This window comes from Selaginella moellendorffii, unplaced genomic scaffold, assembly GCF_000143415.4.
Source record: "Selaginella moellendorffii unplaced genomic scaffold, v1.0 SELMOscaffold_65, whole genome shotgun sequence".
NCBI classification, from domain to species: Eukaryota; Viridiplantae; Streptophyta; class Lycopodiopsida; order Selaginellales; family Selaginellaceae; genus Selaginella; species Selaginella moellendorffii.
This window is the reverse complement of record NW_003314326.1, coordinates 601,187-619,710: the sequence shown is the minus strand read 5'-3', so window position 1 is coordinate 619,710 and position 18,524 is coordinate 601,187. Positions and strand designations below refer to the sequence as shown.

At 48.6% G+C, this 18,524-nt stretch overlaps 4 protein-coding genes and 1 pseudogene across 10 annotated transcripts; 2 read left to right on the top strand and 3 right to left on the bottom strand.

Moving 5' to 3' along the window:
• Positions 1–681: 681 nt before the first annotated feature.
• On the bottom strand, positions 682–4,083 carry LOC9648917. 2 transcript variants are annotated; one of them, XM_024690124.1, is made up of 13 exons: positions 3,759–4,083; positions 3,639–3,689; positions 3,496–3,551; positions 3,368–3,410; positions 3,219–3,293; positions 3,030–3,146; positions 2,504–2,956; positions 1,952–2,433; positions 1,790–1,889; positions 1,667–1,726; positions 1,497–1,589; positions 1,315–1,434; positions 682–1,242 (listed from the first exon to the last, which is right to left on the bottom strand). In XM_024690124.1, the coding sequence occupies exons 1-13, from the start codon at positions 3,891–3,893 to the stop codon at positions 934–936; spliced, it is 2,094 nt and encodes a 697-aa protein (XP_024545892.1). In that variant the 5' UTR covers positions 3,894–4,083; the 3' UTR covers positions 682–933. The 2 variants fall into 2 exon arrangements, with proteins under 2 accessions (XP_024545892.1, XP_024545893.1); XM_024690125.1 differs by having other exon boundaries at positions 3,496–3,536.
• Positions 4,084–4,387: 304 nt separating this feature from the next.
• LOC9649080 (cleavage and polyadenylation specificity factor subunit 3-I) lies at positions 4,388–8,021 on the bottom strand. 6 transcript variants are annotated; one of them, XR_002994264.1, is made up of 9 exons: positions 7,876–8,021; positions 7,710–7,807; positions 7,605–7,650; positions 7,405–7,554; positions 5,668–7,358; positions 5,351–5,603; positions 5,022–5,283; positions 4,704–4,949; positions 4,388–4,654 (listed from the first exon to the last, which is right to left on the bottom strand). XR_002994264.1 is itself a non-coding variant. In XM_002984945.2 (5 exons), exons 1-5 carry the CDS (start codon positions 7,999–8,001, stop codon positions 5,745–5,747), a joined length of 2,034 nt encoding a protein of 677 aa, XP_002984991.1. In that variant the 5' UTR covers positions 8,002–8,021; the 3' UTR covers positions 5,665–5,744. The 6 variants fall into 6 exon arrangements, 1 of the variants encoding a protein (XP_002984991.1); XR_002994265.1 differs by having other exon boundaries at positions 4,723–4,949; XR_002994261.1 differs by having other exon boundaries at positions 4,593–4,949.
• Positions 8,022–8,263: 242 nt separating this feature from the next.
• Positions 8,264–10,258, top strand: LOC9649079 (DNA-directed RNA polymerase II subunit RPB1). The gene has a single exon (XM_024690115.1). It carries the CDS (start codon positions 8,264–8,266, stop codon positions 10,256–10,258), a length of 1,995 nt encoding a protein of 664 aa, XP_024545883.1.
• A 2,444-nt stretch (positions 10,259–12,702) lies between these two features.
• On the top strand, positions 12,703–13,963 carry LOC9649078 (NEDD8-conjugating enzyme Ubc12). Its single transcript, XM_002985033.2, has 5 exons — positions 12,703–13,101; positions 13,173–13,281; positions 13,336–13,414; positions 13,472–13,588; positions 13,644–13,963. Exons 1-5 carry the CDS (start codon positions 12,990–12,992, stop codon positions 13,779–13,781), a joined length of 555 nt encoding a protein of 184 aa, XP_002985079.1. The 5' UTR covers positions 12,703–12,989; the 3' UTR covers positions 13,782–13,963.
• A 3,023-nt stretch (positions 13,964–16,986) lies between these two features.
• Positions 16,987–18,171, bottom strand: LOC112351738 (annotated as a pseudogene).
• Between the last annotated feature and the right edge of the window lie 353 nt (positions 18,172–18,524).

Genomic DNA, 18,524 nt, shown 5'->3' with positions numbered 1-18,524 from the left:
CTCTAGCTCTATCTCGATTGACCCCATGGAGAAACTTCGCATAGGCCCTCGAATCCAGTGGGATATCTAGGCCAGTTCCTCATCGATCACGATCCTTTGAAACCGCCGCCGCCGCCTCCGCCGGAGCTGATCTGCTCGCACTGCGCTCACTCGCCACCGCCACCGCCGCCCCCGCCAGTGGAGGAGAAGCCGCCGCCGCCGCCCGAGGGCGAGGAGGGCGCTGGAGGAGAAGCTCCTCCAGCCGAGGAGTAGCACATTCGCTCGAATTCCATCGCGCAAATATTCTCCCAGTACGCTTTCTCGATCAAAGCCTTTTGTTTCATAGCTCTCAGCTCGTTCGGATGGATCGATCGATAGCTCCATACGATCACACTCATGTTCTTCCGAGATCTCTCTCTTTTTCCTAAGATTTTCTCTCCGTTAGTAGCAGAGACACTCCGTCAATGTTGGAAGGCGAGGACTCTTTCTTGTCGCATTTGCGCGATGGCGCGGAATTGTTTGGACTTTCTCTTGTTTGAATTTAAATTTGGGTTTTTTCCCATGTTGCCAAGTATCGCTACGTGGTGGCTCTACCGTACAAAACTACCGCCCATTCTTTATGTAGGCATGTATATCCTGTCGGTGCTACCAAGAAAAATCTTCAAACTTTGAATCCTCCCTCCACAATTTGAATTCAAAAGATTTGAATTTTGAAAAAGCTGCACATTTTTTATTTAGATTTTTGAGATCTTCCCGCCAACTTGTATGTACAAATCCTAAGGAGCTTTCTTTTACACGATCCACGCGCTCAAAGAATTGGGAGTGTCGACTTCCTCTAGCTTCGGTCTAAACGATCGTTCGATCGATCGAGCAAAAATTTTTGGAGCTCAGCGTTTCCTTTCCTACTCTCGGGTGTGATTTTCCGACCGCTGCGAGTCCTCGCCTTTCAGCTAGCTAGATCTCAGCGAGAAAGAGATACCGGAAGCGAAAATCAAATGGAAGAACCTGGACTGCGCTGTGGCCGCGCTGCTTTCGCCGTTTCAAAGAGCTCATGACGAAACGAAGCTGGGAGCTGGACAAGTGCGCGCAGATCCAGTCGGCTAGCGAGACCTCGCTGCCCTGCGTCTCGCGAACGTGAGCGTAGAGCAGCTTTGGAACCATGAGCTTGCTGCTCTTGTGGTTGATCCCGACGGATGCTCGCAGATAATCGCGTAGAGATACCTCCAGTTGCTCGTAGATTGTTTCCGCTGTATATATTCGTACCTGGGAAAGGAAAGAAATCAATGGATCTCTTGAAGATGTCGAGGAAAGGATTAGCGAGACTGCATTGCATACCGCTGGGCACGACCAAGCACCAAACGACAACGCAAACAGCGTCAGAGGCTCTGCATGAGATATGCCAAACTTCGTTTGCTGCTCTGACAGGTTGATCTCTTTTAGTGCCAAAAGCAACTCCTGCAAAAAAAAGAAATTAAATTTAAGAAACAGACACTGCGAGCCAGATCTTAGACACATACCAGTTGAGGCCGATATGTGGATGCCCGGGATTTTAGAAACGCATATTCAATAGTGATCGCATTAAATGAATGGCCCCCAATTACGTAGCTTGCCTGCACAAGAATTGAAGGCATTCCGGGATTTAGCTGTTTAGTGCTTGCTGTATATGAAACTGCTACGACATACATACCTTTTGCATGAGAGAGAAGTACTTCGCTTCGTTATCAGGTGTTCCGTAGGCAAGAAATGCCTGCATAGACAAATTCGTGATCTCACAACAAGAAGCGGACAACCAAACGGTGTAGAAACTTACGTGCATCATCAACGCGTTGTGTACATTGATCCAAAAGGCAAGTTTTTCCACATGCCTCATGCTGCTCGGGTCTACTCTTGATAAGTGCTCCACCAATAGTCTGCAAGACTTTCGACGTCAGAAAAGCCGAAAAAGAAGATTAGAATGAGCAACAGTACTCACTTGAATCTCTGAAGTGCGCCGGCAGCATAATTGAGCTGTCTCTTCCCCACAGAGATCCACGAAACCTCGGCGGCTGTCTGATACGCTCCAATCTCTGGCAGCATAACCTTTCCTTCCATGGTGTATGGATCGAAGACGCTGTCTTGTCCGGCAACTCCCGCTTTGTTTCTCCAATCAACAAGCGGGCTCCTCGCAAAGGATACGAATGACGACTCCGATACCGATGACAGTGACGATGAGACCAGATGAACAAACGGCGACGTTGGCGATGGCATGTCCCGGGGAATTGATTTCGAGTGTGGCGTCGAACGGCCGGAAAGGTGGTGATAAATATCCACCATGCACTGCACCATCTGCTCTGACAAGCTGTTGGGATATCGCCAAAGCGCTTCCGACACGAGAGATTCCGCCACGATATCTTCCACCGGGGGAGCTTCTGTGCCGCAGTCGTTTAGATTGCCTGACACGTCCCTTGATTCCCACTAACACAGAGCGCCAAAGTTTGAAAATGAGCCCAACAGAAAACGTGAAGTACTTAAAAACGAGCTTTACCTTTCCAGAAGTCGTCACGGCTTGCTCCTCCTCATTCCGCAACCGCCACTCACTCTCCTCGTCCGCGGAAGATTTTCTGTAATCCTCGAGAGTGAGTACGTCCTCCGAGCTATGATGCTTCTCGCCCGCCTGATGATCACCATTTGCCTCTGTTGAAGCGCCACTTGATTGATCGCTAAAGGCCTCTACGGCGCATGGTGTGGCTGGCGATGGTGGTCGGCCCCTCGCGACAGGCTTTAAGTATGACGAGCCCTGTGAGCTTGGAGATAAGCACGAAGCCTGAGTGCCAGGCTCCTCCTCGGTCACCGTCTGTGATAAGCCTTGCAGCGTCGATTGGGACTTTTCATACGCGGACCGCTCTTTGAAAACTTGGCTTTGTAGAGTCAGCATCTGTTCCTCTAGCTTGGAAACAGAGAACTCGAGCGTGGCCACATCCAGGAGAAGTTTCTGTGCCTGGAGAAGAAATCAAACGGGCGTTCGTCAGCACTTTTCTAATGTGAGCAACGAGTCACCGTTGCATACGTACACTGACTGGGAGATGACTGGGGAGACTGGAGATGGCTTCCATTGCGTTTTCGTGGGCGGTCGTGTAAGCGCAGTGCAAATCGCGCTCCTCTTGCAGCCTTTTCTCGAGCCTGGACACCTGATTTTTAGAATTTGTGGCGAAAACATTCGATCAGACCAGACTGTTCATCCAAATTCCAGCTCTACTCACATCAAACTCGAGCCTGGAGCGATGCACACGCAAACTCTCCCTCTTGACAGCCTCGAAATCGGTCTTGTCCACGACCTGTGCAAGCAATACAAAGCCATCGATGAGAACTTAGAAGGAAGCAAAAGCATCCATAGCTAGAAGAACCATACCGTGGACATTTGATGGATCATTTTTTGATTCTCGAGGAGGACGCTGGTGAGAGAGGCAAGACAAGAGAGGATGAGAGTCAACACCAGACCAGATGAAAAGATGGAGCTAATTCAACCAGGAGTAGTACCTCTGACCATTTCCTACGCGTCCACGATCCATCACCTCATCCTTTTGGCAGAAGGCCTAGTCAGTGTTGGCCAGTAGCCACAATAAGCCAAACGCAAGAAAAAGCACGGACTAGAGACTAGCGAACAAACAGAAGAAACTCACCCAGGTTCCCGGAAGCGCGCCGGCGGATTGCTTCCCCGCGATCCAGCTCGCCTGGCAGGGCCATCAATCGAGCAGCATTTCAGCAAATTGAGTCGATCGGCTCTCAGGGAAGACGCTTACTTGCTGCTGGACATGGCAGGGGAGGAAAGAAATCTCTCCCGCTTTGCCGAGATTGGAGGCGTGCTCGCTGATGAGGAATGTCTCCCACGGCGCAAAGCTCCCGATGCTGCTGCTGCTGCTCCTCCGATTCATCATCGCCGAGCTCGCGCTGCCGATTCCCGGAGAATTTTCTTGAATCCAGCCGCGGCGTAGTCATCTGTGACGAAATTTCACCATCCTAGAATCCAGACATTCTCGCGATTCGCAGATAGACGAGATCCCCGAGCAATCCTCTTCTCACATTTTCTCCACACACACCACACAAACCCTATGCACAGAACACTAAAATAAAAACTATTTCCAAATACAAGCCATAGCCAAAAGCTCGGGCCAGGCTCGGCACCGAGGCACGAGCCCCGAACCAGCAAACGAGTTTACTGCGGGCGGGTAAAAGGTTTGAAGTTCGGCCGGTCCTCTCATGGTTGACGGGCCAGATGAAACCGTCAACGGTGAAACATTGATAGCCGTTGATCCTGGCCTTGGATTTGAATTTACGCCACCGCAGTAAAAAATAAAAACCCCCACCGCTGCGACAGGGACCAGCGGGTCGTGACACGTGTCTGGTCCACAGTGGCTCGCACCCAACTAAATTGACCGGACCAATCCAAAACTTTCACTACCCTGCCCGTTAGCGTGGGCAATTAGAGCAAACAACTGCTGCTAATTACTGTCGGAGATTATGGAGATCCCATGATTGCTAGCGCCAAGGTCGCCGGTTCGAATCTTTCCCAAAGGATCCCTCTCCAAGCAATTCTTTGTCTGTCTGGAATGGAAGAATATCTTTGGACGTAACTATAATGTACTCTGAAGTAGTATGATATCTTTTTATCCTCTCTCCCAAACTTCCAGATCGATCCCTGGACATTACATTAGATCTTAGATCTTAGAGCTTAGATTTGTATATACCATCTTCTTTTTTCCATACCAGTCGACCTCTTTCATCCATGTGCTCGAGCACGAAGGAATAAATCCAATCCTTTCAGCGTCATTTCCAACACAGACGCTTTCCTTGTTGGCTTGGCCCGCCCTGTGAGCTACTGCCACAGCGCCACTGCTCCAAAAATTATACCTCCTGGCAGTCCCTCTGCAGCTTCTGGCATCTCTACCATTATAGAGAGAACCTCTTGTGCTGTGCTCGCTACGATTTCTTTCCTACAAAAACAAGCACCGCAAAACGAGATAAGTTCCACTTGGAATGAAACAAAGCGACACAGCACAGCTCACCTGTGGAAAAGAAATGCAGTCCGTCCAGTCTTCCGGATATCGCTCTGACCGCGTCCCGGAACGCACTCCTCCATTCCGGGGCCCCAAATCGGAGGATCCAAAAGCGAAACATCTGCTGGAACATTGCTAGGTGGGAAGAAAGTTACCTGTAACTCCACTAGACGACGCCTGAATGCCGTCGGATTCCACTTCATGGGCTTCACGAGAGTTTCCAGTCCGCAGTCCATGCGATGGTGGTGGAAACCAACGCGCCAACACTGCGCTGCATTGACAGGAATGAACAATAATATCAAAATGCGTTTCTCCTGACGGAAGTTTAAAAGACATACCTTTTCCTTCGTTTTTTTTTATCTTTTAATCTGGAGTAGTGTGAAACACCAGTGCAGCGGCAGTCGTTTGTGGTTGTAAGCATAATTCCCCACCTCTTCGAATATAAAAAACACTTGTCGAGAACATCAACACAGGTCAGCAACGACGAGCTTATGATCTTGCACAGATGGTGAAAGGTGCCGGTTGAGTAAGAAACGATACCATGCCAGATCTTAAAAAGTCGGCAAGTCGGGTCGGGCGCAAAACTCCAGGCTGCAAGATCAAACAACACCGCGTCGCTATCCCGTCTTAGTCTAGAAAACAGAAAAAAGCGTACCTTAAAAGTCATGGATTTTGTTACTGCGATGATGATCACAAAACGTACCGAGCACATGAAGGACCAGGTGTGTTGGATCAGCTTTCAATCGCCAGAGGGTGTAGAACATTATGCATTCTGTGAAGAGCAGATTTGATGCGTTCTTTGAGATTGTCATCGTCACACTCGACGCTGCGGCTGGTGTAGTCCACAGTGGCAGCAACTCCGTCCACAGAAATCACGAGCTTCTTCCCTTCCTCGTCTACTTTGACGTCTCCAAACAAAGACGTGAGCAGCGACTGGACAACCGTAAGATCCTCCTCAATCTTCGGCAGACCATTGGCGTCCGTCAGCAAGCGAGGATCCATCTTCGTGATGATCGCAATTATTGAATCCGCTATCATGTCGCTCACTGGATCGGACACCCACTGGAGGACCACATGCTCGTTTGACTCCTGAGAAATCGTCACCTTGTCATGGATCCTCAGTGTCTGGCTCTCGGCCTTTGTAACGTGTTCCACGCCGTCGTACATCTGCTCAATCCTGTGTCGCAGCACAACAAATGCGCCGTCGTATGGGACTGAGAGCCTCTGCTGGATGCTGCCCCTGGAAAGCTGTGTGTAAACATGAAGGTCGTCCGGAGCCATCAGCTGGTACGTGAAGCTCTTCTTGATCAGCAGGCCGCTCACTGCGCCCCCCTCGTCTGGTGTTTTCTCCGCCAGCCTACCAACAGCCTTTGCAACTTTCTCTCCTTTGAAAAAAAACTCCACGGGTTGGCAGTTCTTTGGCGAGTTTATCTTGACGTTTTGTTCTGCAAACTGCGCCTGTAACTTGACCTTTAGACGGCCCATCTCGTTCTGCTCTCCATGAACGAGAACAATGTGCGGAGGCCTTAGTTCCCCTAAGAAGGCGCTGGTCTGAGCAAAGTCCGCGTGTGCCGAAAAAGAGATGTACACCACCCTCATGTTGAGCGGAACTACGAGGCCACTGACGAGGGCAACTTCCTTCGGCTCGTTGAGTATAGTCTTTGCAAGTGTCCCTTCCACAACGTAACCCGGTATCACGCAAGCGTTCTTCCTGTCCTGACACCAGCGGTCGAATAGCTGACGAGAGAGCCCGCTCTGCAAACCGCTTGGACTAGCCATAACAATCGAAGGCCCGACATCTTCGAACTGCTCGATGCTCTTGAGAGGAGAGATATGCTTGAAGTTGAAGGGATTCGAGTTCTCGTACTGAGACTTGATCTTGTCGTTCATGGAATTGATGTAAGTCTGATAGACTGCCATGCACTTCTTGGCTAGCGGCGAAGCATAGTATATCGGGATGTGTTGCAGCTCCGGGTGAGCCTCCCAGTACTCGTCCAGAATCAACAGAAGCTCCTGTGCTCGTCCTAGAGCGAAAGCCGGAATGAGAACTCTGCCTCCGTGAGACACGGTTTGCGCTATAGTCTCCGTAAACCTCTTCTCCCGGACGTGTCGCGGCTGATGAATCTGAACGCCATAAGTCGACTCTATGATGCAGACGTCTGGAGAAAACTCTGGCATTTCCGCGGCTTTGAGGTGGCGATCCTCTTCTCTGGAGTAGTCTCCTGTGTATAAGACCCGGATACCGGCTATATCCACCATGAACATCGCTGCCCCGAGGACATGTCCCGCGGTGTAGCACCAGAAGCGTATCCCATTCACCTCCATAGTTTGGTGAAAGTCTATAACCTGTAGGCACCGTAAGTGATGTGACCCCAGGTAGCACCACACATACCTCGATCTTGTCCATGGTTTTCAGCACGTCTTGCTCGTCATACAGCATGTCTTCGACAGACCCTTTGCTGATCTTGACATAGTCCGTGAGCAAAAGCTTGTAAATGGCTTTGGTTGCGTGTGTCATGAACACTCGGCCTTTGAATGTGGTCTGAGAGACAAAACTTTACAAACCAGCCTCGCAAAAAAGAAATCAAGTACCTTCTCCAGAAAATATGGAAGCGAGGCCGCGTGATCGAGATGAAAGCTGGAACAGAGATCACGAAGAGTAGAACAATAAAAGGAAACGAAAAGGAAAATCCTTACTGAGTTACTAACAGCACGTCGATTGTCGACGGATCAATCTCATCGAAATACGGCAACGCGGCCATTCCAGTGTACCCGGGATGGATTCCACAGTCGAACTGGGCAGGAAAGCACTCACATTTCACATTTCCTTGCTCGAAAGAAAGAAATCTCGAAATCCACTCACCAGAATCGTCTTTCCCTTGTAAGTCATGTGGCAGCACGATCGGCCGACCTCGCTTCCAGCTCCCAGAGGCATAATCTCCATCTTCTCGCCCTCGTTCCTCGCCATCGAATCCTTTCTCTTCAGCATCGTCGCGAAACCAAAAGCCCTAGAAAGAACGAAGATTTTAGGGTTCTAAGCTTTTGCCACGTCGGCATTTACGCAGCGCTTGCACTCCCGCCCAAAAAGCCCTAGGAGGAGCGCTGTTCGCATTGCGGCAGTCGCGGATGATCCCAGGTGAGATTCTTGCGGCTCTCTCGGCTTCGATTCAATCCATTTCATCAAGAACCTCTGATAGGAAGAACAATCTGTGGAAAAAAATTCCCATTGATGGGCGCCTTGGGTAGCAAAGATGATCAAACTGCCAGCTCTTTGGCGCAGTGGTCACGACACGAACTGGGACGGCAGCGGCGGCGGCGGCGGCACCACTCCCAGATCCGCTTGGAGCAGTGCTGGAATTGGAATCACAAGCTCTCCGAGACGAGTAGCAGGCAATCTCTCACAGGCTTGCGATCCTTCTTGTCGAGGCAGCACTGTATTTCATCCCAGGCTCCTCCACAACAGCGTCCCCAGGCCAGAGATTTTAGGAGGGAGTGGATTCTTTCGAGCTAAGCTTTGCGAGCTTGACGAGATAGAGGTTCTTCCTCCTCCACCACCATTTTTCTTCCATGGTAGCAGCAGCAACTCTCTGGTGAGCTCCAGGAACTCTCACACTAGCATGGGGAACAAGAGCTTGTCAACTAGAGTACCGGTGATTAGCTATAGGAGCAGTGGGATCTCTGAGAAGCAGGATGGTGCCAGCGTCCAGTCCAAGAAGCTCGAGCCTCTAAAGCTCCCGATCACAACCATGGCAGAGAAATCGACACAAACTTCCAGCTCCAAGAACGTCGCGCTAGACACATCCAGTTTGGTTTCCACGAACTTTGGAAAGCCGGCTACTTTGCGTGGAGGATCGTCATCGCCGGGACCGGGGCCGGGATGGTACTCGCCGAAGTCCCAGCCATCTTCGCCAGCTTTCTCGATGGGAAGCCGGCTTGGCGATGGCAAGAGGTCTCACAATCCCGGACCAGGAGCACACTACGTAAAGAGGAGGCCGGACGGTCCAGGCTACACGATGTCTCCTCGGTTTAGAGACGCTGCAAAGGACCGGAGTCCCGGGCCGGGGCAGCACAATCTTCCAGGAACTTTTGGTGGTCCGGCTTACACCATGGCGCCGCGGTTTAACTCGCCTCCCAGAGCTCACAGCCCGAAGCCATTTGCTTCTTTGTTGTCCGTCCTAGGCAAAGGTGCCGGCCCGATGCGAGAGACAAACACTAGCTGGACCAAGACAGCGGTTGAAGGTTCGTTGAATGCTCATGCAAACGTTCCTGGTCACGGGGTTTATTCCAGCTACAGGCCCGAGCATCTGCCGAAGAAGAAGAAGGAGAAGAAAAAGGAAGTTGGCTACTTCATCGTCAAGGTGAATCCGAAAGGACCGGCTTACAAGATCACAAAGACGGGGACCTTCTTGATGCCGGAACCGGATGATCCGGCTTTCAATCCAGAGAGAGGGGAGTCAGGAAGAAGGGACTCTGGCAATCTAGACAGGAGAGGTTCCCGCTCCAGGAGAAGATCCAGTTTATCTCCGAGGCGGCCGTCGGGTCCTCCACAACCAGATCCAACTCCGGGACCGGGAGAACACCAGGACGCCGAGTTTCAAACAAACGGTCCCTGGATAACTATCAAGTCCAGGATTCCATTACGTCCAAAGGAGAACTTTCCAGGACCAGGAACTTACGACGTTGTGTCGAGGCCGAGCTCGCCATCCTTCTCTCTCGGCACTCGCCGTTTTGTTCCGGAGGACAAAACAGAAAATCCAGGGCCAGGAGCGTACAGGATCATAGGGAAGCCACACGGCCCGCATTTTTCAATCACTGGCAAGCCCCGAGACTCGTCACCCCGCTCGAGAAGTCCCGGTCCCGGAGCCTACAAGTACGAGAATGGAACCATCGGCTCTGGTCTACCAGCTTTCACCATCACTGGCAAGGCGACGTCTCCACGAGAAAGCGATTTTCCAGGCCACGGTACTTACTCTGTGCGGCTTCCCAGAGGCCCGGCTCTCACCATGCAGTCGAGACAAAGCTCGCCAAGAACTCCAAACTCTCCCGGCCGGGGATCATGCAGTCCGCAGTGCATGAGCTCCTCTCCATCCTTCTCGATGCAGACAAGCTTCTCGAGTTATCAGGACGTGACACCCCCAGCCCCGGCTCCTACACATCGAGATCTTCCATGGACGGTCCTATGCACAGCGGACGAGTCCATCGCTTACGATCTATGGCCTGGTGAAGAAGAACAACGAATGGAATGATTTTCCACTCGAGACTAGGCCGGGAAAGGTTCCAGTCCAGAAGACTAGCCGGAGTCCGGGACAGGGGGCTTACAACGTCGAGAGCGGAAGAAGCTCTCCATCTTTCAGCATCCGGGGGAAGATTTCTCGTGAGAGACCTCATTCTCCAGGACCGGGAGCGTACTTCTTGCCGAAGACAAACCAGGCACCAGCGTTTAGCTTGTATGGGAGGATCCGAGGGCCTCGACAAGACAGCTTCAACAGTCCGGCTTGTTGATCAGCAGATCTCAACGCTTGTCGCTTCTCACTTTTGTCTTTGATACATCTTCCCAAACATCTCAGAAGCAGCGAACTTACATACTCCATATATCCCTGTTTTCATTCTTTCCTTTTTCCTTGTAAACTTGCATCTCTTTTGTGAAAACTTATAGGTGAGAAAAGCTGTGAAGAACTTTGAAAGTTAACAGTAGTTGGGAACATACTCACAACATACTCCGTCAGAGTTTTAATCATATCTCATAAGCCTCCTTTTGGATGATGAAGGGCTACACTTTGAAAATTGGGCCTGGAGGGTATAAAGATTTTTAAAAGTGAAAGCATTCGAGGACTTTTCATTACCTACTCTCCAGATCCAGTTTGTTGGAGGAATATCTGGCATATACTAGAATATTCTATAAATGACCTATTACTCTCTCACTAGAGAATCCGCATTCCAAAGGTTTAATACGAGGCAGAACAAGAGCGCTTGGAGATTACGCTCTTGCAAAGGAACCCCTGACAGTTGATGGTAAAACTATAAATTTGTGAAGCACATAAACTGCATCTTTAAATTATACAACATCTGCTAAGAAACTGCTAGATTAATATAAAGAAAGAAAGAAATAGAAAATCTAAGAAATCCAGACCATAATAGTAAAGTGTGGTGTTAGATCATAAGATATAAAACTTTGACCAAGGCAATGCCGATAGGTGAGATCTGTGAATCTTAGATTTTCAGTTCTAAGAAACTATGGGCGCCATAGTTTCATGTTGTGCATACTCAAAAATTTAAGGGTTGAGATATTATAAAGCAAGAAAGAGCTGAAAAATCTAGACCATTATAAAGTGAAAAAGAGTTGGAAGCTTTGACAAAGGCAACGGGGATAGGTGAGATCCGGTGAATCTCTAATTCTCAGGCCCGCAGCGAGAACACAGGTGAGAATTTGATCCAATGAAGAAAAATCCCAAAGCCATGGTTTGCAAATGCACCACTCTCCTGCTCGTGCTCTTGGTTGTGGTCGCCATTGTTACTACCAGTGTTCTTCTAGCCCGCCGTCACCACCACCGCTCAGCCAAACAAATCCCACCAAGCGAAGAAGCTCCAGAAGCGTGGGACGAAGTCTCCAAGCTCTCACAGTATGATCCCAAGCGCCTGGCACTCTTCATCTCCCCGCTCGTCACAATCTCCGCCAACGCCTATGGATTCTCGGCCACGGCCGCCTCCGTCCCCGGCTGGAAGCCATCCCCCAAAGTCCCAACACTCGAGCCCTCCTCAAACACCGGAGCTCGGGGCCTAGTGTACGAGGAAGACACCACCTCCGCTCACAAACGCATTGTGGTTGCGTTCCGGGGCACCTCCACCCAGGCAGACCTGTGCGTCGATCGGATCCTGTTTGGAGAGCTTCCAAGGGTGTCGCTTCCCAGCCTGAGCTCTTGCCTCTCCACCTATTCCAACCAGAGCCTCGACTACGTCTCCCAAGGTGTGAGCTACACACGCCAGGCTGTGGAGGCGTATCCAAACGCATCGCTGCTGCTCACTGGCCATAGCCTGGGTGCCGGACTCGCGGTTCTCGTCTCGGCATCGCTCGGCGGACCTGCTGCTGTTGTTGCTTTCAGCGGCCCGGGAGCTGGAGGCTCGCTGCGGTCGAGGTCCTTGCAGCTCTCTCCAGAGATGAAGCGTAACATGGTTGTCATCGGTGACGAGTGGGATACCGTGGTCACGGGGTCGTGGGAGCAGCAAGTTGGCACGGTTTGCTTGGTGCAGCACCAGGGAGCGTCGGACTGCGCGGCTTGTTCAGTGAGCGATGGGAGCTCAACTTGCTCGAACTGCGCCTTCCAGGCGCACAGCCTGAATGGGATTCTCGATAACCTGCAAAGAGGAGACACGTTTGCGTGCTCAGAGCATTAGAGAGCGTGCTGGAAACACTTACTGTGCATCTGTGAGGTGTGTGTGTGACTCGCAATAATGGATTCGCTAGAATGCATAGAAACGCATACCTGAAGAACCATCACAATGTTAGTCTCTCTTTTTTTCTAGAACAAAACTGGATTTTGTAGTAACTGGTGTATCGATCGCGAGCTTCTGTGCTAGATTGATCAGCTTCCGGGGAAAACTTCGCAAGGCATCCTAGATTCGCTCGAATGCTAGTAGCATACCTGAAAAAAGCGGTTTTTCCTTTGATGTTTCAAGAACAAAACTCACTGGAACGTTAGCAGGCGATCGCATCTCCAAGCACTCCATCAATCGTCCCCGTGACCAGATTTTCAGTCACCGATAATCTGGCCAACACATATCCATCTAGCAACATTTCGATCTACCTGCGGCGATATCTATCGATCGATCCTGGAGAGTCCAGCGCTCTAGTGGATGAATGGCGGTGGAGCAAAACCCTTGGCATCGCGCTCATAATGCTTGGGGGACAAATTAGGTCTGGCGGTGGTTTTAGGTCTTCGGCGAGAGAGATCGATTCCAGTGCTTGGCGCCGGGGCAATAATGATCAAGCTTTTCAGCGTCAAGCAGAAGCAAAAGGAAGCTGCCGATGGCGCCAATGGCAAACCCAGCGCCGGCAAGAAGCAAACGCCCGGAGAGTTGCGCGTCCAAAAGGGTAAAACGAATAAATCTCTCTCACCTTCTTCATCCATTCACGAAGAACTTGGTCTTCTTTTCTTTGTCTAGATATCAGTGAGCTCAACTTGGCGAAATCTACGTCCATCAGATTCCCCAACGGGAAGGATGATCTCCTCAACTTCGAGATAACCATCGGACCGGACGAAGGCTACTACCAGTAAGTTCTTTTCGTGTGAGTGTTGCTATCGATTGATCGATTGGATTGTTCCAGCGGAGGTTTGTTTGTTTTCACGTTCCAGGTCTCGGGAATCTATCCTCACGAAGCTCCCAAAGTAAAATGCAAGACCAAAGTAAGCTCTTCTCTCCTCTTTGCATTCTTTTCTTTGCTCACACGAAGCTTTGAGCAGATCTATCACCCCAACATCGACCTCGAAGGAAATGTTTGTCTCAACATTCTCCGAGAGGACTGGAAGCCAGTCTTGAGCGTAAACTCGATCATCTACGGCCTGCAGTACCTCTTCTTGGTAAGTATCCATGTTTTCTCTACTTAAGATACCAGTTTAGTTTGTTTGCTCGTAGGATCCAAACCCGGAAGATCCTTTGAATCAGGAAGCCGCTGAGGTGCTTAGAACAAACCCCAAACAGTTTGAAACTAATGTGAGGAGATCGATGCAAGGCGGATTCGTCGGTGGCCACCAGTTTCACAGATGCGTATGATCTCGGTTTCTCGGTCGACTTCTCGATCGTTCTTGCTCGCTCGCTCGCTCGCTCGCTTAGGAAGGGAAAAACAAGGATTTGTTTGGTACAAATGGCTGCGATATACAGGGATATTTCCCAGTTAGTATCTATTAAATTTTGACATAAAGCATTGTTCAATGTACAAAATTTGTTAAATGGTTTGGATTGTTTTGAGCCATTTACCCAAGGTAAGTTCATTGCTCCATAAGGTTAAGTTCCTAAGGTAAGTTCCTTTCGAACCTGTGCTCCATATGCTGTAGAATATTTGTTTCAAGCACTCTAAATTCCTTAGGTTGGGAACTTCATCCTTTTTGGGTATCTGGTTTAAAATGAGTTAACGATAAAAGGTCTATTATGATTCTCTTACGAGATAAGTTTCTTTCCTTTAAGCAGGGCTATTCATTCAGTGTCATGAGATAGAATTTCTTTGATCAAATTGGTATGCATTCTTGTTGCTTTCAGCCTGCCTCATATGGCTCTTGTTTATATGTATCTTTGTGTTTCCTTGACGTCTTTGATACTTGTTTTGGCTGCCTTACCTACGTTGAAAGAAGGCCAAGCCGCTTGGTCCAAGAGTAGGGGTTGGTTCAAGCTGACAGTTGGCTGCCTTGTTCAGTCCTTTCGGCCAGACAACTTATCCTTTTTGACAGGCTATTACTTGTGTCTGGATGTCTTGGGACTTTTCCATCTTTCTGTGTTCTTGTGAATTTGTTTTCTATTCATCTTTGCCTTGGAGCTTGGCCTTGAAATCTGTCTCAGAACATTCTTTGTCAACCCTCTTTTGGTTGAGACGTCTTCCGGTTTCTCCTTTCCAGCATATTTCTTTTTTGCAAGGGACGCATTTTTCCCAGTGAGAGTCGCCAAACTGGTACAGCTATGATACATATATAAGGGAGAACTAGGGTAGAAAAGACACTCTAGAAGGGCAATGAACCACATCTTTCCAGTGATCTGGAATGCACACTAAAGGACGAAATACTGTGTCTTAGTTTGTAACATGAAGATGTGATAACCAATGTATTTTATTTGCTGCGCATTATTGTTCTCTTTTTTTCTAATCATACCAAAAAAAATTATGAAATTCTTGCCCTATGTGTAAATCTGAGGTACAACATTGTTATAACTCTTTTTTCTTGAAAGTCTAGCGTTCCAGGTCAATCTATTACTTCACCTATATAGAAGGAATTACCTTATCTCTTAGCAGCAACACTTTGGAATCACTGCCAATCACGTCTTTGATCCAACCATGCTTGGCTCTATCTAAATTGAGACGCCATAAAATCCAAATGGGAATTAAAACGTTTACAAGCTTTCTCGAGCTTCTGCTCTCGGAGCATATGTCCAAAGTGATGAAAAGACAAGGTGCTTCTAGTCTGCCATCACAACAGTTGTGATGTCTCATAGCAGTATGAAATGTGTATTTTATGTAAAAGCCAAGAATAGCTCTAGAGATCAAAGACCTTTATTGTACTGAATGCTTGGCTCTATCTAAATTGAGACGCCATAAAATCCAAATGGGAATTAAAACGTTTACAAGCTTTCTCAAGCTCCTGCTCTAGGAGCGTATGTCCAAAGTCTCGAGATCAACAAGCTTTTCCAAAGACCTTTATTGTACTGAATGTCTTTATTATCTTCCTTCTGCTTAAACTGGTACTAAGTGCAACATGTTATATTTCCATCATTGTTGGTTGCCAGAGTGGTGAATTGCACGGCCTCTCCGGTGCTATAGTTGCACTTCAGCTCGCCTTCCGCAAAATAGCAGCTGGCATTGGGATCTGAGGTACACGTCTTAACATCCAGGTAAGCATCGTCATTCAATGTAGTGTCCACTTTCAAGCACCGATACTTCAGCAGCCCGGTGTCCAGTTCATACCAAGCAGGAGTGCAACTGTCGAGAAATCCACCGCAGGTGCCAGACTGAGTACTTTTCCTGCAACACCCCATGTTTCCGTCGTTGTTGCCCGCATATTCCTCCATATTGACGATGGCGCCGTTACCGGTGCAATAGAAGGTTGGAGCTGATTGGCTTGATCCAGGCTGCTGGAGCCTACAATTGACCACTCCACGGCACTCGTTTGTGCTCAAACTTGACTCGTGCTTAGAGCCATTGACCATTTGGCAACTTGCTTTCAGCACATTTTTCCTATAAGAGATGGGTGTACAGGTTTTCAAAAAGCCTCCACATGATGAATCAGAACTCTACAAGAAGCCAAATCAAGTTCTTTGGTCGCAGAAGAATTGTGAGCTTACCACAAGTAGGAATGTGTTAATTACAAGCACCAACAAGGCACACACAAGCTTATGCATTGTGAAATTGCTCCAAGATGGTCTACGTGGTGTTCTCACGTTAGTTTTAAGTGATATCTTTGATCTTTGTTAGATCCGGAATGCACTTAAGGACGAAATACTAAAACTATTTATTAGTTCAGACGTGTTTTGGCGATGCATACAATGGGCATTTTGTTGGAGAGCGAGTGGTGTAAATTAAACATAGATATGAACGAGAATAAGAACTTGGACAACAATGCTCATCTCTGGAATAGCTCTTGAAACACCAAAAGGTTGGTACTTCCAATGTTTCACTGTTACTTTACGCGTCTGGGATTATATCTGGGAGGAATTCAGCAAATGAACGGCTCACGAGATTGTCAAAACAGCTGACTCTACTCACGAGACCCTGTAAACAGCTAATGAATGAATGAATGAATATCCCCAGGATCCACTATATCCTTTAAAGCTCGTCTCGCTACCATCAACACTTCTGGAACCCCGGCCAATCACGTCGTCTTTGGATGAGGTCCCAATGACGGTCATGCGGCTCGGCTCTATCTTCGTCTCGACGCTTCGTGGCTCTTCTCATAACAAGATATAAAATTTCTTTGAAGTTGTAAAAAGCTCTTGTAATAAGCGATGGTCTACCTGTAAGAACTGTTTCATAAAACTACAAGCGTTTTTTCTTTCTCGTTAGTAAGACCGGGTCCTTTCGATCCCTTCCCCATTCCTTGGGCCACCGGATTTCTAAAGAGACATGATAAACTTCTGATATACTCTGGATAAAGCTCCAAGTTGCAGTGACCCCCTCCTTTGAGCCACAGTGGCTCGTACTTTTCCTTGCAAAGATCCCACAGCTGCCACGCGAGCAATCCACAACTTTGTCGCTGGTATCCTGTGAAAATAAAGATCAGATTCCTCACCTACAACTAGAACCAAGTGGGGAAAAGAAGAAAGAATGAAGAAGAAACTTACGTGAATGACGAGCACGGGACAATTCACGCGTCTTATCTTTTCAATGTTCTGCAAGGAACCGAAGGTAGGAAAATCAAATCAAAGAACTCTCTTCTCATAACCAGTATGTTCTCTTGACGGGGTACATAACACGCAAGCCGGAAAGGATTGGACTGTGAAGAACAACGCCTCGAACTTTCGGGAGCCTGGCCGCCAGGTCCACTGTCGGGCCACTTCCCACGGACTGTCCATAGAGCACCACATCCTCTTGTCTCACGCCATAGTCTCGCTCCAAGCACTGATAGGCAGCTTCCACGTTCGCGTACGTGTTTGCTTCACTCGGCTGGAAAAAGATGGACAGTCCAAAGTGAAAAACTTAACCAGAGTTCATGGCCAAGTACAAGAACAATGAAAAACTGCAAAATTCCTGTAGCTAAAAGAGACAGTATAAAAGAGAATATATTCTTTCTATCTACACAGAAAATGCCAGGCAAATAGTTATAAGAGGAGAGAATTCTATCGTTAGATGTTCCGTAGCCCGAATAATCGTATCTGCGCGAGGAAGAAAAAAATTCAAAAAATACGAAAACGAAACCAGTCAATGATAGAAACTTGGGAAAAAACCGATACAACAAAGACAATAATCAATGAAACAATGGAAGAACAGCGAAAGAACGGCAGTGAGAAAGAACTCAAAAGAACTCCAACGAAACAAAGAGAAGGAAAAAAAATAAATAAAAAATCTCCAAGGACAGATCAGTGGAAGAAGAGGAATTCCCATCCAAAAATCGAGATTTTTGGCTTACCCCATGACGTTCACCCGGAGATGGACGCTGAGCTCCACCAGGAACTCATACATTTGTCCCAAATCCGCGGCATTCCCATGCGAGTAGAGCAGCGTGAGGCGCGCGGCGGAATAGTGGACGTAGATCCCCACAATGTCTTGCCCTCGCTTCGTCTTCATGCTCACCACATCGACGTGATCCCGGTTGAGAACATCCGAGGACCAAGCGGCCAGTGATCTGGTCCCGGATCACCGCGTACGACGGCGGCGTCCGGGGAAGAAGGCAAACCTAGGTGCAACTGTGGATGTCACACCGCCCATGGCTGAGAATCCACGAATTTGCTGGGAATCCTGGGAACAAGACGATGACAGAGACAAATGGGTTGCAGCCTTTGATGAGGAGTATAAGTTTAACTCCTTTCTCAAGAACAACACCTTCTCCTTGGTGGAAAGAACTCAAGGCTACTCTCAAGTGGCTGGTGTGGATTACACTGAGATGTTTGCCCCGGTGGTCAAGCTGACTACCATTTGCACCTTGCTTGCTTTAGCAGCTGCGCACAATTCTCGCTAATGGTACAAAAAGCTTGATGATTTTCTTGTGAAATCTCACTTTTCCAGAGCAAGAACGATCTGAATCTCTACTTTAAACGAGTGGGAGATGAAGTGATTTACATCGCTGTGTACATAGACGACACCCTACTCGTTTGCAACAG

Excerpts from the sequence above, each read along its gene's own strand:
- LOC9649080 (XM_002984945.2), bottom strand. The coding sequence starts at position 8,001 with ATGCTGAAGAGAAAGGATTCGATGGCGAGGAACGAGGGCGAGAAGATG. Across the intron at positions 7,651-7,709 it reads GACGTGCTGTTAGTAACTCA|CTTTCATCTCGATCACGCGG; the intron begins GTAAGGATTTTC and ends TCTCTGTTCCAG. Across the intron at positions 7,359-7,404 it reads AAACCATGGACAAGATCGAG|GTTATAGACTTTCACCAAAC; the intron begins GTATGTGTGGTG and ends CGGTGCCTACAG.
- LOC9649078 (XM_002985033.2), top strand. The coding sequence starts at position 12,990 with ATGATCAAGCTTTTCAGCGTCAAGCAGAAGCAAAAGGAAGCTGCCGAT. Across the intron at positions 13,282-13,335 it reads CCGGACGAAGGCTACTACCA|CGGAGGTTTGTTTGTTTTCA; the intron begins GTAAGTTCTTTT and ends GGATTGTTCCAG. Across the intron at positions 13,415-13,471 it reads AAGTAAAATGCAAGACCAAA|ATCTATCACCCCAACATCGA; the intron begins GTAAGCTCTTCT and ends AGCTTTGAGCAG.
- LOC9649079 (XM_024690115.1), top strand. The coding sequence starts at position 8,264 with ATGATCAAACTGCCAGCTCTTTGGCGCAGTGGTCACGACACGAACTGG.
- LOC9648917 (XM_024690124.1), bottom strand. The coding sequence starts at position 3,893 with ATGATGAATCGGAGGAGCAGCAGCAGCAGCATCGGGAGCTTTGCGCCG. Across the intron at positions 2,957-3,029 it reads CCAGTCATCTCCCAGTCAGT|GCACAGAAACTTCTCCTGGA; the intron begins GTACGTATGCAA and ends TTTCTTCTCCAG. Across the intron at positions 1,435-1,496 it reads CCACATATCGGCCTCAACTG|GAGTTGCTTTTGGCACTAAA; the intron begins GTATGTGTCTAA and ends TTTTTTTTGCAG.